The sequence below is a fragment of the Camelus dromedarius genome, chromosome 29 (assembly GCF_036321535.1).
Source record: "Camelus dromedarius isolate mCamDro1 chromosome 29, mCamDro1.pat, whole genome shotgun sequence".
NCBI lineage: Eukaryota > Metazoa > Chordata > Mammalia > Artiodactyla > Camelidae > Camelus > Camelus dromedarius.
In genome coordinates, this window is record NC_087464.1 from 7,760,532 (window position 1) to 7,774,924 (window position 14,393).

Consider the following 14,393-nt stretch of genomic DNA (forward strand, 5'->3'; position numbering starts at 1 on the left):
TTCGAACTCTCAGAACTTGCTGGCTCCAGGCTCTCAGAAGTGATGCCCCGAGGCTGGTGCTGCGGTGACTTTCAACCCCCCAGGACCTGCATTTTGTCCTTGCTGAGCTGCGAATGGCCTCTTTCCAAGGGCTCTGCCACCATTCCTCCTGCCTGTTTCCTCTTAACTAGGTAGCATGCTTTTCTGATCAAAAGCTGCTGTTCTTGAAAGGCCGATTCTGTTTCAAGAGTTATTTTCGAGGGCAATTCATTTTAGGCTGATTAAATTTGATCGGACTTCACGTGCATTGTTACGTATACTTAGCAGCTTAAGATTCGTTTTTGGGAAAAAAAATCCAATCTATCTTGTGACAACTCGTGTGACTAATCAATGCTCTGCAGTGCGCCGTGAAACTTGCAAGGTATGGCACAAACACCATCATAACATTTTTGAAACTGTCTTAGCAATTTGAACATCTGTATTACAGGAATACGCCATATTAGTAAACTGAACATCTTTTATTGATTCACCTTGTTAAGCAGGAAAATAATCCTTACGGCTTTAGAAGCCTTCTGCAAGTTCTAGGAGGTGCCATTTGGAACACGAATTTAGTTGAGTAAATGAAGGCAGATGTCAGGCATTTAATTGGTCCTTCTCTCTCAGCTGGCTCTGTCAATTTTGGTACCGTTGTCGGAGATGACAAAATTCACCAATGATGTGAAACTGACATAGTGAATTAGATGCTGTTGGTTTTAGGGGGGGAGGGGGCTTGCTGTGCAGAATTCGTGGTTAATAACTGGCTAATGTCATAACCTGGTCTTCACAGGGTTTTCTGCTCAAGTTCCTCAAAGATCAGAGAGGAATAGGGAAGAAGGTGGTGGCAGCTTAACTTGACTGCCCCACGAAACTTATTTTAAAGTCTTGAGCCTTGTATTAAATATTCAAGTGACTTTTGTGTTCTACTCTGTGTTATCATTTTCCTTCAACTCTTCAGCTAAAATGATTCAACTAGGAAGATGCATTTTTTTAATTTTGTGGCTTCTGGACCCCTAAGGCTCAGATGCCTGGCTTGAGAAACAGGTATAAAAATGGTAATAAAAGGGCTGTGAAAAGATACTGGGGGAGAACTAAACTATGGTACCTCCAGACAATGGAATATTTTAGCACTGAATAACAGTGCTAAAAAGAACTTTGAGCTCTCAAGCCATCAAAAGACATTGGGGGAACCTTAAATGCATTTCACGAAGTGAAAGAAACTAATCTGAAAAGGCTACATACTGGTATGATTCCAACTCTGTGACATTCTGGAAAAGGCAGAAGTGTGGAGACAGTGAAAAGATCAGTGGTTGCCAAGGGTAGGGGGTGGTGAGGAGGGGTGAACAGGCAGAGCACAGAGGATTTCTAAGCAATGCAAATACTCTTATGATACCTTAGTGATGGATACATGCAATGATGCATTTGTCCACACCTGTAAAATGTACAACATCAAGAGTGAACTCTAATGTGAGCTATGCGCTGTAGGTGAGAATGACGCGTCGGTGTGGGTCCAGACGTACCCCACTGGTGAGGGATGTTGGGAATGGGGGAGGCTGTGTGTGTGGCGGAGGGAAAAGGGAATCTGGAACATCTCTGTACCTTCCTCTCAATTTTGCTGTGAACCTAAAACTTCTCTAAAAATAGTCTTAATTAAGGGAAAAAAAAGTTACCAGAAAACAACCAAAGTCACTTTAGTGTTGAAAATGTAATTCTCAAGCAAGAAAGGAGGGTTGCCCAGCTGAGAGACAAGAGGCGGAGGCCGTGATTGGGTTTGCCTTTGGAGCGTCCACTCCATAGGGAAGGACTGGCAGGGAGCCTGGGGCAGGGGGCCGGGCAGGGTGCTGTCTGGTCACCGGTGGAGATGAAGGTGGCTGGGACCAGCTGGCACCCAGGGCTGGGGAGGAGGGCATGGATATTGTCCCAAGGCAGTTGGTGGAGTGATGGGACCTGGAGGTTGTGGCACCACAAACATAGGAGAACTGATACGTTAATGAGCAGATGATGAGTGCGTGTTATGTGCCAGGACTGTGCTGGACTGTGATGAGGCGTCTGGAGCTTGGTGAGGTTGAAGTGTTCCAGGATCACCGCTACTAAGCAGCAGGACCCATGTCCAAACGTGGACTGGGCAGGATCAATGGGGCCTCAGCGGGGTGCGAGTTGGGGTGGAGGTCTCCACCCTTCCTCTCCAGCAGGTCCCAGCCCCAGACCCTTCTTACCCAAAGACTCCCCACTGCCCCTGCCTGACTTGCCCCATTCCTAACAGCTGGCCCATCTCCGGCCTCTTGGAAAGAGCACTGAACGAGGAGTCCAGTAGCTGAGGACTGGACCTGACCTCAGCCCTCCTAGCTGCTTGCTCTCAGCCCTCAGAATGTCAGCATCCTCAGAAAAATGCAGATGACAGTTTTCATTATGAGAATGGAAGACAAGCAGGTAAAAGAAGCCAGCGCCCAGCCCAGCACCAAGGGTGGTGAGAAGATGGTTTGTTCAATGCCCTTAGATAATGTTGGGTTTGACAAAAATTTCGGCGTTCCAAGTTGTGTCACATGATTGGACACTGGAAAAAATGTAATTCTCACCCATTGAATTTGTCAGTGTTGGTGTGTAGCCTTTTGTGCCCAGCAGCTTTGGGGTACAGCCTATGTTGAAATCAACCATGGGCCATCCATCCAGACACCTGTGACGTCCTTTTAGGTGAGAGTGATCACTCTATCCTGGCTCTCAGACAGTTCAGCTCTAGAAATATCACCTGCTTTCCCCACACGTAAACTTCCTCTGCACCTTGACAGTGGCTACATGCGCTAACCCTGCCCCTCGGGCGGCCAGTTGGCCGTGTGCACATCATCGGTTTCTCTTGGCTTTCTCCTTAGTCGTGGCTGTTTACATGAAGGAGTCCTGGTGGGCCACCGAAGATGTGCTGAGAACCTCTGATCCTGCAAGAGAAGGTCTGATGAAGGTGAGGCATTGCAAACTTAAACGGCCACTACAAAACAGGCTTTAGAAGTCAGTGTACTTAATATAGTTGATCATTTAAAGCAGTCTGCCCCTGTGGATTCCTTTTCTAGAACTGCTGTAACAAAAGTACCACAAACTAGGTGGTTTAAATAACAGACGTGTGTTATTTCCCAGTCCCAGAGGCTTGGAGTCTGAAATCAAGGTGTTGGCAGGGTTTTTTTCTACTGAGGGCTCTGAGGGGGAATCTGGTCCCCACCCCTAACTGCTGGCAGGTTGGCTTATCAACTTATTAACTGCCTTTTCCCTGTGTCTTCACACCATCTTCCCTCTGTGCTCGTCTGTCTTTGCCCTAGTCCTCGCTTTCTGTACGGACACCAGTTACGTTGCACTGGTGCCCACCCTAATGTCCTCATCTCAATTTGATCATCTACAAAGACCCTATTTCCAAGTAAATCCCAACCAGACGTACCGGGGGGTTAGGGCTTCAACACCTTTTTGGGGGAGACAATTCAATCAATAACACCCTGCCAGCAAGGAAGATGGTTGTAAACAGCAATATGCAACAGACATCCGACTGTTGGTAAATCTCTTTTAACTTCCTTTCATGTCTTAGTTTTGAAACTTCCATCCGCATCCTCTCTCTAGGGTGTAGGGAGTTTCTGTTTATTGCATTCCAGTAATGTTTGTTGGTACTTACTGAGTTAAACATACCTTAGATACTAGCCTGTGTATTACCTAGATCTGTTACAGGGATTATCTGATTTCAGAATCTTGAAAGTATTTGATTTGCCCATGAAGAAACTGAGGGCTGAGCCGCACAGCTAGTAAGTGATTTAGCTGGGCACAAAGTCTAGTCTCTCTGACGGCAGGCCTGGTTGTTCCTTATGGCTAAGGATGTTGAGCGTCTTTTCATGTGCTTGTTGGCCATTTGTGTGTCCTTTTTGGGGAAAATATCTATTAAAATCCTTGGCCCACTTTTTATTCAGGTTATTTGACTTTTCACCGTTGGGTTTTCCATATATTCTAGATGCAAGTCCTGATTGTATATATGATTTGCAAATATCCCTCCTCCCCCATTCTATGGGTTGTATTTTCCAAGTCTGTTTCTTCCCCCAGCTTTATTGAGATATAACTGACATAACATGGTGTAAGTTGAAGGTGTACAGTGTGTTGATTTGACACACTGGTATACTGCAGAATGCTGACCAGCGCAGCGGTTAGGTAACACCTGCATCATGTCACATAGTTACCACTTCTGTTTCTTGGTGAGCATAAAAGACCTACTCCCTTAGCAACTTCCCAGTATGTAATACGGTAGTATTAACTACAATCATGATGCTTTATATTAGATCCCCAGACCTTACTCATCTTTTAACTGGAAGTTTGAACCTTTTGACCCACATCTTCCCCTTTCCCCCACCCCCCAGCCCCGGGCAGCCACCACCCGGGTCTCAGTTTCTGTAAATTCAGCTCTTCATGTTACGCATGTAAGTGGGATCACGCAGGGTTTATCTTCCCCTTTATTTCACTTAGCATCATGCCCTCAAGTTCCCGCATGTTGTCACAAGTGGCAGGAGGTTTTCAGGTCTGCTTTTAATTGACTTGGTAGACACTATTTTGAAAAGGGTTTTCTTCCAGCAAATTAACGATGGCTTTAGATTCAGCAAATGAGCATGGTGATGTACACAGTGAGGCTGCCTGGGGTACCTGTTCGTGTCGCCGTCCATGGATGAACTAGGTGGTGTGAGCACTGACTGTTCTGAGTCTCTGGAGGAGTCTGACTTACCCTTTAAGTTTTTTTGTTTTTATTTTTAATCAGAGCAAGGGCGGTCACTTTCTTCATGTGTCACTGCTTCTAAGTTTAGATGAGGAAAACCCTCACAGTTTGTGAAAACGTGGCCTCTGCGGTGAACGGAAAGAAACCTGGATGTTAATTCCACTTAATGAACCAGATTGTAAAGATCTCTCTGCCCAGCTGCATGTGGTGACGGTTTCCTTCTCCATTTAATAGAACCTGGGGTCTTGACTCTTTGTCTTTTAATTACATTTTGTTCCTTGGCCAGCTCTTCTTCACAAATTACCCACCCCCCAATCCAAAACAAATAAATGAAAACTTTTCTTAATGTTCTTTCTGTGAATATAATTAGTGGTCCTAATTGAGGGATTAGAACTGGATCTTAGTTTCGTGTTTTCAGAAATGTTTCTAAGTCAGAATCACATGTCACATTTTCCCCCTGTAATGAAATTGGACAAATTAAGTGCATTTTCTTTTTTCTCCTTTTTTCTCCTGCCAGTTTTTGATTGGATATTTCCCTTCTGCCAGATGCAATCTGTTTTTCTCTTCTGGCTTTCCTCTGAACTTTTTGGTTTTATAAGTTGAAAACTATAACCTCCCACATCACACCCCACCCCCACCCCCTGCCCCGAGTTTTGTGATGAGCTGGTTATTCTTAAGGTTTGAACTTGATTTGGCTGCTACTGTCTGAGATACAAAATTGGGGTGGCTTCTCAGAGTTAAGCTGGTGTGGTTTTCGCAAATCTTTTTCTCATCTAAGATTTGGCTCTGGATGAAGGTGAAATATTTTGCATTCTGGGCCAATTAATAAGTTTATTGGCTCTAAACACTTGGTGCCATTTGCTAGAGTGCTGCAAGCTGCCTCATTTTTTATTATTAGAGCATTTGAAAAACATACAAGTGTTTTAGAGACCAGATAGGTCATTTGCTCCCTTGACCAGCAGAGGAAACTGAGGCTGAAAGGGGCTGTGAGTGGCTGCAGATCGCCTAGCAAATCCAGGCAGAAAAGCCACGACCACAAATGATGATGGGGATGATAATGGCAATAATAAAAATGTAAGGGTCAAAATTAAATGTAAAACCAAGCGTTAATATTTATATCAAACTTCCCTTTCCTGAAGTCTCAGTTCTAATGGATGAAGGTGCAGAAGGGAACCCCTGGCTGGGCTGCAGCAGGTGCACTGGCCTGGGACTCAGGAGTCCTGGCCTGCCTTTGACAGAGGCCCCGTCCAGCCACCTTCAGTCCTCTTTGGAACACGGCAAGGAAATCAATACATGTAATTGCCTGCCCTCTTTGAGCTTCTGTCTCCTCATCTATAAACCACGACCTCCCTGGTTTCATCTCAAGTCCCACATTTTACCAGCTGCTTTTAGGAGGATTCTGAGACCATATCCAGGCTCAGCCCATAGAATGGGGATTGATTAGCTATGTCTGCTGTGGGTGCGGGAGTGGGAGGCCTCCACTTATGTCATGTACTTGCCATCTGCGGGCTAGACAAGTGCAGAGAATTTTAACCCGCAGGAGCAGGAAGTCGTTTGGGCTGGTTACTGAGAAAGCCCTGCGTGGTCCTGACCTTGACCGCAAGACAGTTTCCTCACTTGTGATGACGTTGCGACGGGTGAGAAGTGGTTGGCTCCATTCTGTAGCCTGAGAACGGGCTGGGCATTGAGTCAGTCCCAGTAATTCTCTGGAATTGGGATTCTCGTGTGTGCTCAAAATCTGTCGCAAGTCATTGGAGATCAGTTGCTCTTGGTGTGGCAGTTGTACAGCGATAGTAATCCCCGATGATTTGCCCTCCCTCTGAGGGCCAGAATTCTGGGGCTGTTTTTAAAAATGGCAGATTGGGTTTATTTCCCGGACACACCCAGTGCTTCTGCTGACATGGCCTGCCCGGGGGTAACCTCTGGTGTCACTGGCTGTGACTGTTCTCTGTCTAAGCACATTCTGCTAGAGGCCCCCCTGGCACTGCCCCTCGCTCTGGGAAGCCCCCTATGTGAAAGGTCAGGGGTGTGAAAACCTCCGTGAGAAACGGACCCATGTTCTGGCTTTGGAGCCTGAGGTGAATTGGATGATGGGGGAGCCCACACCTGGCCCCCGACCTCCGGGTGGACTCCAAGCGTCGAATTTACCAAGCCTAATTTTCCTCTCCCATCTCACTCAGATGTTCTTTTTGTTTCTCCTTCAAAGGTTCAGTCATTTGGGGAAAGGATTGTGCTTTTCCTTCTAAACGTCGTTATTTTTGGAAGATTGGAGAGGAACTTGGATGACGATCACATGTTTTTTTTACCTCACTCTGGGAAGGAGGAGGCTAAAATTCTGTGGAGAGATGGAGCAGCTGTTGGATTCTATACAACCAAAGCGAAAGGTACGGATGGGGCCTTGCGGCCACGCGGGACCACCGTCCCTCCGCGCTTGGGGAGAGGAGGGCTCCTAGATGCCAGCCTGCCTCGCACGACGGCTCCGTCAGCACCAGCATTGCTTGGAGAGAATCTCCTGGCACAAGAAATATCACTAATTCAGCTGTCGTGTCAATAAGCCCAAGGTTTGGATTCCATTTTCACCACATTTCTCGTTTTACTGGCAAACGGGGTGGAAATTCAGCATGTCCCTTGGTTTTGCAGGCGGTGCCATGTCCCCCCAGTAAAAGACTTGTTGCCATTCATGATGTAAAATGACTTTGCAAGCCCCGTCCTTTCCGCCTCCTTTCTTTAAGGTTACCAATCAGCCATCAGGAAAAATACCATCGCTAATAGTTGACATGTGGTGCGAAAGCACACTGGATGCCAAGAGTTATAGACGTTACCTCAGAAGAGAGGGAGGCTGGCCCCGATAAAGAGGTTAGGGAAAATCCTGGGGCTTATTTTTAGGGGCTGTGATGAGCAGGGAGTGTGGAACTTGTACCATTTGGTCTAAGGCATTGGGCTCGTCTTCGACGTTGCTTTAATAGTTTCTTTAATTTTTAAAGGCTGTCACCATCTCTGACCCACCTGGTCCAACCTCCATCTTTTCATCCTTATAAAGATCTAAATTTTAGCAAAAATTAAATTTCCAGGGAAAACACCACAGACCTGCTGTTCTCTGAGTTCACTGTACTTCTCTGGGGATAAAATGGCTACAACGTGGTTTTGAGCTATGTTCGCGTTGTGTGTGCGTGCCACCTGTCCAGGGTGGAGCATTTCTGCATTTCTCGCTTTTTTCTCCCTCAGCATGGTGTGAGATGAATAGTTTCCCATGCAAACAACCCCTGTAGTCAATTATTTGCCAAGGTCAGTCACAGAGGCTGAAGCACCTGTGTCTTTCAACATCTTGGGTCACAACAGCCATTTGCTCTTTGATTTTGATTAACTGTTTCGCTTTTTCGGGTGACCGTGTTCTTTAGCCACTCATTTGAGAGAGCCCGAGGGATCTGAAGAGTCACTGAAATGGAAGCAAATCTTTTTGTAATAATTCCTCTTTCCTGGGATACTCGTTTGTTGTCATTTTCTACCAAATGGCTGGTATTAAATCTGTAGCAAAATCATTTGTGCAGTAGATGTCCTACTAACAGTAACAAAAACTGGTAACAGATCCCAGCTTGACGTGTGAGAACCACACCTGTGGGGCAGGAGGAGCTTGACTTTGTCTTGCCCGGTGCTGCTGTTGCTCCTGGTCGCACTGATACCCCAGACTATCCCCGAGGATCACGCAGAGGCTGGTCCGGCTGCCTCGTTCTCCCCAAGGCAGACCCAGAGCCTCAAAGGGAAAGCAGGCTATTAAGACACTGAATTGAGGCAGATCGGACTAGGTGCTTGGATTTCTGCCTCCTCTTCATTTCTGGCGAATTCCATGAACTTGGTGGAAAGTTCTCTGAAGCTGGTTACTAGGTCTTGCTTTCGCCCATGAACTGATTTTTTAAAGTGGCAATTGACTGTCAGTTACTCAACAATTTAGTTAATCTAAAAAGTATCAAACCTGTAGAAGATGAAATTAATAAAATATTTTTTTCGGGTATATTGCCAACTAAAAATTTCTTTACTGCCTATTTCTGGATTAGTTTATTTTTGGAGAGACACAATATTTACATATACCTTGCTATCGGCAGTGCAGGAGAGTTCCAGCCACTCCATATCCTTGCCAGTACTTGGTGGTGTGAGTATTTTTAATTTTAGCCATTCTGTAAGGTGGGAAGTGGTATCTAATTTTTATTTTAGTTTGCATTTTCCCAATGATATTGATCATGTTTTCAGGTGCTTTTATGATGGTCATATATCTTCTTTGGTGAAGTGTCTGTTCAAATCTTTTTGCCTACTTTTTTAAATTAGGTTGTTTGTTTTCTTATTATTGAAACTTGAGCATTCTTTATATGTTATAGATATCCATTCTTTATCAGGTATATATTTTGGAAACATTTTCATTTTGGTTTAATAATTTTTTGCAAAGAGCAGACATTTTAAATTTTGATGAAGTCTAATTTATTAATTTACCAATTTTCATTATCATTCAGTTCAAAATATTTTCCAATTTACTCTGTGATTTTTATGAGTTCTTTAAAAGTAAGTTTTAAATTTCCAGATATTTGTGGGCTATTCTGGATGTTTTATTTTTTGTTGATTTCGAATCTAATTCTGTTGCAGTAAGATAATAGAATCTGTTACATTTTAATATTTTGAAAACTATTGAGGGTTGTTTTATGGTCTAGTATGTGGTTTATCTTGGTAGACAGTCCATATGGACTTGAAAGATTGTGTATATTTTGCAGGTGTTGGGTTTCATGTTTTGGAAATGCCAGTTAGGTTAGGGTGATTGATGGTGTCTTGGCTCTTCTATATTCTCGCTAACATTTTTGTCTAATTCTGTGAATTTCTGAGAGATGTGTGTTGAAGTCTTTACCTATGATTGTGGGTCATCTTTCTTTTTTTAATCTTGTCAGCTTTTACTTTGTATTTTGAAGCTTTGTTATTAGTTACATCAAATATATAATTGCTCTTTTTGCCTGATGTATTGACTGTTTTGTCATTTTGAAGTGTCCCCCACTTGTCTCCAGCAATATTTCTTGATAAGATCCCGATTTTGTCTGTTATTAATATAGCCACTTCATTGTCTTATACTTTGCTGTTTGCATAGAATATATTCTTTCTAGCTTTTTACTTTTTGTCTGTTTGTGTCTTTATATTTAAAGCATATATTTTGTTGACAGCATACAACTGGATCTTGGATTTTAAATCTAGTTTTTAAAAATCTCTGTCTTTTGATTGGACTGTTAGTCTATTTACATTTCATTATAGGTATGGTTATACTTTGTCTTCTCTGTTAGGATTTGTTTTGTCTTTTCTCTTTTTAAAATTTTTCTCTGTTCCACCTTGTCTTCTTTTGTTTTAAGATTTTTTTTAGTATTCTATTTTAATTTCTGTCTTGGTTTAGCTAGCTCTTTATTTTTGTTCTTGTTCTATCTATTACGTATTCATCTTAAACTTATTAACTTGGAGTTAATATTGAATTACTTAGGGTAAAATATAGAAACCTTAAAATAAATAGTATATTTTTATGTATCTATTATTTTATTTACAAAGTGGTATTTTATATATTAGACACATTTGGTATAAATCTGTCACTATTGATAAGTTTTAATTAAGTAGTCATATTTTTTAAAAGTATTAAGAAAAGAAAAATATGTAATTTAAAAATATTTACCCACATATTTATCATTAATTTTTTTTTTTTTTTTTTTTTTTTTTTTGGTATAGATCCCAGTTGCCATCCAGTGTCATTTCCCTTCAGGCTAAAGTACTTCCTTTAGCAGCTTTTGTAGTGGAGTTGCTGGCAACAGATTCTCTCAGGCTTTGCTTACTGAAAATACCTTTGTTTTATTTCACTTTCAGGTTTGAAGGATTGTTTAGTTGGATAGAGAATAATTAGTGGTAATCTTTTTCCTTCAGCACTTTGAATCTGTTGTTCCAGCACCTTCTGGCTTTCATAGTTTCTGATGAGAAGTCAGCAAGGGAGTTACTGTTGTTCCTCATATGTAATGTATCATTTTCCTATGAAGACTTTCAAGACTTTCTCTTTAGTTTTTTTGCAGTTTCACTGTGATGTGTCTAGGAGTGATTTTATTTTTGTTTGTCTTTTTGAGGGTGTTGTTGAGCTTTCTGAATCTTTAAAGTTTTCTACCAAATCTGGGAACTTTTTGGCCATTATTTCTTCACAACTTTTAGACTATTTTCTTTCTTTTTCAAGTCATATGTATATTGCGGTGCCTCATATTGTCTTACTAGTCTCTGAAGTTTGTTCATTTTTCTTCGGACATTTTTCTCTCTTCTCAGGTTGGATAATTTCTAGTGATCTGTATTCACGTTACCTGCCATCTCTAATCTGTTGTTGAGCATATTTAAAATTTTTAGTTATTGCACTTTGTAGCTGTAGAATTTCTATTATGTGCAATTTCCATTTCTCTGTTGAGATTCTCTGTTTATTCATCAAGCATATATTTCCTTTTATTTAAAAAAGTTATTTTAATTCTTTAAACATATTTGTAAAGCTGTTTGGAGTTCTTTGTCTGCCAAATCCAACATCTAGGCCATTTAAAATCAGTTGTATTAGTGACATCAGCAACATGGCAGAGTGAAAAGCTCCCTTTGTCCCTCCCCTTCAGTGTACAACCAGTAAAGTGTCCACAACTCAGCAAAGGTGCCTCTGCTCGACACACAGGATGCTGGAGAATTCCACACATGTGTACATTTAAAAGTGGGTGGACTGGAACACACAGGGGAGGCAGAACTGAGGGAACAGCAGCCTGGTTCTCTGGTCATGGAAGCTGAGCCCACAGCCCCAGAGAACACATAGCAGCAGGGGAGGCAGTGCACTTGTCTCCAGCCTCCTGCCCGCAGTGGTGCCTGCAGGCACAGGTAACTGGGCAGCAGCGGCAGTGAGGCACCCACAACTCCAGCCTCCTGCTCCCCTGCCCACAGCGGTGGAGCCTGTGAACCTTACAACCCTGGACATGGCAGTGGCATCTGTGCAACTCCTGGTCCCCCTCTCCCTCTCCCTCCCTCATGGCAACAGAGATTATGACTCCAGGGATCCTGGACACCAGGGAAGAGCCCACCATCCCAGTGCAGCAGGCTGCAATGCCAGTAACACTGGCAGCAGGAAGGCACCAGTGACCCTGGAGGCACAGGAAGCAGTAACAAGGACACAGGTCCACAACTCTGACAGATGTGGTGGAGGGTAGAAAGTGCCAACTCTCAGACATAGTCAGAGGCAGCTCAGATAAGAAAAGTCAGAAACTAGTGCTAGAGTGCCACCTCCTGGAAAACAAAAGAAAGACCTCAAGTTTCTAATCTGTTGCATTGTTAGAATCAAGCAGAAAGATATTTGCTACTTCAAATGTGCTCACAGAAGAACAACTCATCAAGTATTATGAAGAACCAAAGTAGCATCATGCCATAAAAAGAAAATGACAGTTCTCCAGAAACCGAATTTAAAGTCAGGAATATTGCAGTCTAACAGAATTCAAAATAGCCTCCATGAAGAAGTCCATTGAGCTATAAGAAAACTCAGAATGGCAGTTCAGTGAGCTCAGGAATAAAATTAATGAGGATAAGAAATCCTTTACCAAAGAGAAACTCTAAAAAATAATCAAACAGAAATTCTGGAGCTGAAGAACTCAATAAATGAGATTAGGAATGCATTAGAAAGCCCTGGAAATACATCAGACCATATGGAAGAGGAATTCGTGAGCTCGAAGATAGAAATCTAGCAATGATGCAAGTAGAGGAAGGAAGAGAAATAGGATATAAAAAAGGAAACTCTTGATGAAGGATGACATTAGGGCCATGGGTATCACTGGAGAAGGGAGCGGAGAGATTATTTAAAGAAATAATAGCTGAGAACTTCTCAAACCTATGGAAGGAACTGGATATATAAGTCTGTGAAGCTAAGAGAACACCTAATTACCTACATGCGAAAAGACTTTCTTCAAGACACATCACATTAAAAGTAAAATTATTAAATGTCATAATGTCAAAAGTCAGTGACAAAGAATTTTAAAGGCAGCCAGGGGAAAAAAGGGCTAATAACCTACAAAGGAACTCCCATTAGACTATCAGAAAATTGCACAGCAGAAACTCTACAGGCCAGGAGGGAGTGGAATGACATTCTTAAGATACTGAAAGATAAAAACTGTCACCCAAGAATACTTCATCCAGCAATACTATCATTCAGATATAAAGGAGAAATAAAGACTTTCCTAGATAAATAAGAACCAAGGGAGTTCATCAACACTAGATGTGCCTTACAAGAGATGTTGAAAGGAGCTCTTCTACCAGAAACAAAAAGGAAAAAGTACATAAAACTTTGAGTAAGGTGATAAATAGACAGAATCAGAAAATTGTAACTCTTTATCAGAATAGGTTTTAAATGCTTTATGATAGCATAAAGATTAAAGGGTACAAAGAGAAGAAAAAAAATTATAGCTACTTCAGTTGGCATCAGACTTACAACATGAAAGGAGATAATTTGAGACAAAAACACAAAAGGCGAAGAGGAAAAGGACAGAAACTTCACAGGTAAATGAAGATAAGATGCTATCAGCAGAAAAAGGACTGGCTTATCTATGAGACATTTTATACAAACCTCATAGTAATCACAAAACATAAATCTAGAGCAGAGACATGAAACAGAAAAACAGAGGAAACTGAGAAAAACATCATAGGAAGCCACCAAACCAAGCTGGCAGACAGAAACACAAAGAAAAAGAAACAACAGCGATGTAGAGAAACCAGAAAACAGAAGATAAAATGGCAACACTAAGTCCTCACTTATCAGTAATCACCCTAAATATAAATGGAGTGAATTCACCAATCAAGAGACACAGGGTGGCTGGATGGATTGAAAAATAAGAACCGGCCACGTGCTCTAGGAGACTCAAAGAGGCTTACCTAAGCTCTAAAGACAAATGTAGGCTGAAAGTGAAGAAATGGAAGATGACCAATCAAATGGCAGCCACAGGAAAGTGGGTGTATCCTTACTCATATCACACAAAATAGACTTAAAGCCAAAAGTAATAATGAGACAAAAATGGACAGTGTATAATAATAAAGGGGACAATTTATCTAGAAGATGTAACAGTGATACATATATATATATATATATATATATATATATATTTATTTATTTATATATTTATTTTATATATTATATATATATATATATATATAACACAGTCACACCAAAATATATAAAGCAATTATTAATAGACCTAAAAGGAGAACTTGACAGCAACACAACAATAACTTTAACATCCCTCTTACATCAATGGCTAGATTATCAGGACAAAACATCAACAAGGAAACCATAGCCTTAAGTGAAACTTTCGACCAGATGGATTTGGTAGATGTGTATAGAACATTCCTTCCAAATGCAGCAGAATACACATTTTTCTCAAGTGCACATGGAGCTTTCTCGGGGATAGACAACATGTTAGGACACAAAGCAAGTCTCAGTAAATTTAAGAGGTTTGAAGTCATATCGAGCATCTTTTCTGATCACAATGGTATGAAACTCGAAATCAACTACAAAAAGAAATCTGGAAACATCACAGATATGTGGAGACTGAACAGCTATTGGGGCAACAAAGAAATCAAATGCAAAATT

General features: G+C 41.8%; 1 protein-coding gene across 3 annotated transcripts in view; it reads left to right on the forward strand.

The window, feature by feature from the left end:
• Positions 1-14,393, forward strand: part of FAM169B (Protein) — a 67,074-nt gene that overhangs the window by 37,266 nt on the left and 15,415 nt on the right. For all 3 annotated transcript variants that reach the window (XR_010378242.1, XM_064480541.1, XM_064480542.1), the window contains exons 4-5: positions 2,883-2,968; positions 6,951-7,128. Coding sequence is in view for 2 of the 3 variants with exons in the window: in XM_064480541.1 (XP_064336611.1) it covers positions 2,883-2,968; positions 6,951-7,128 (264 nt within the window). In the remaining variant the exon portion in view is untranslated. The remainder of the gene's footprint in view (positions 1-2,882; positions 2,969-6,950; positions 7,129-14,393) is intronic.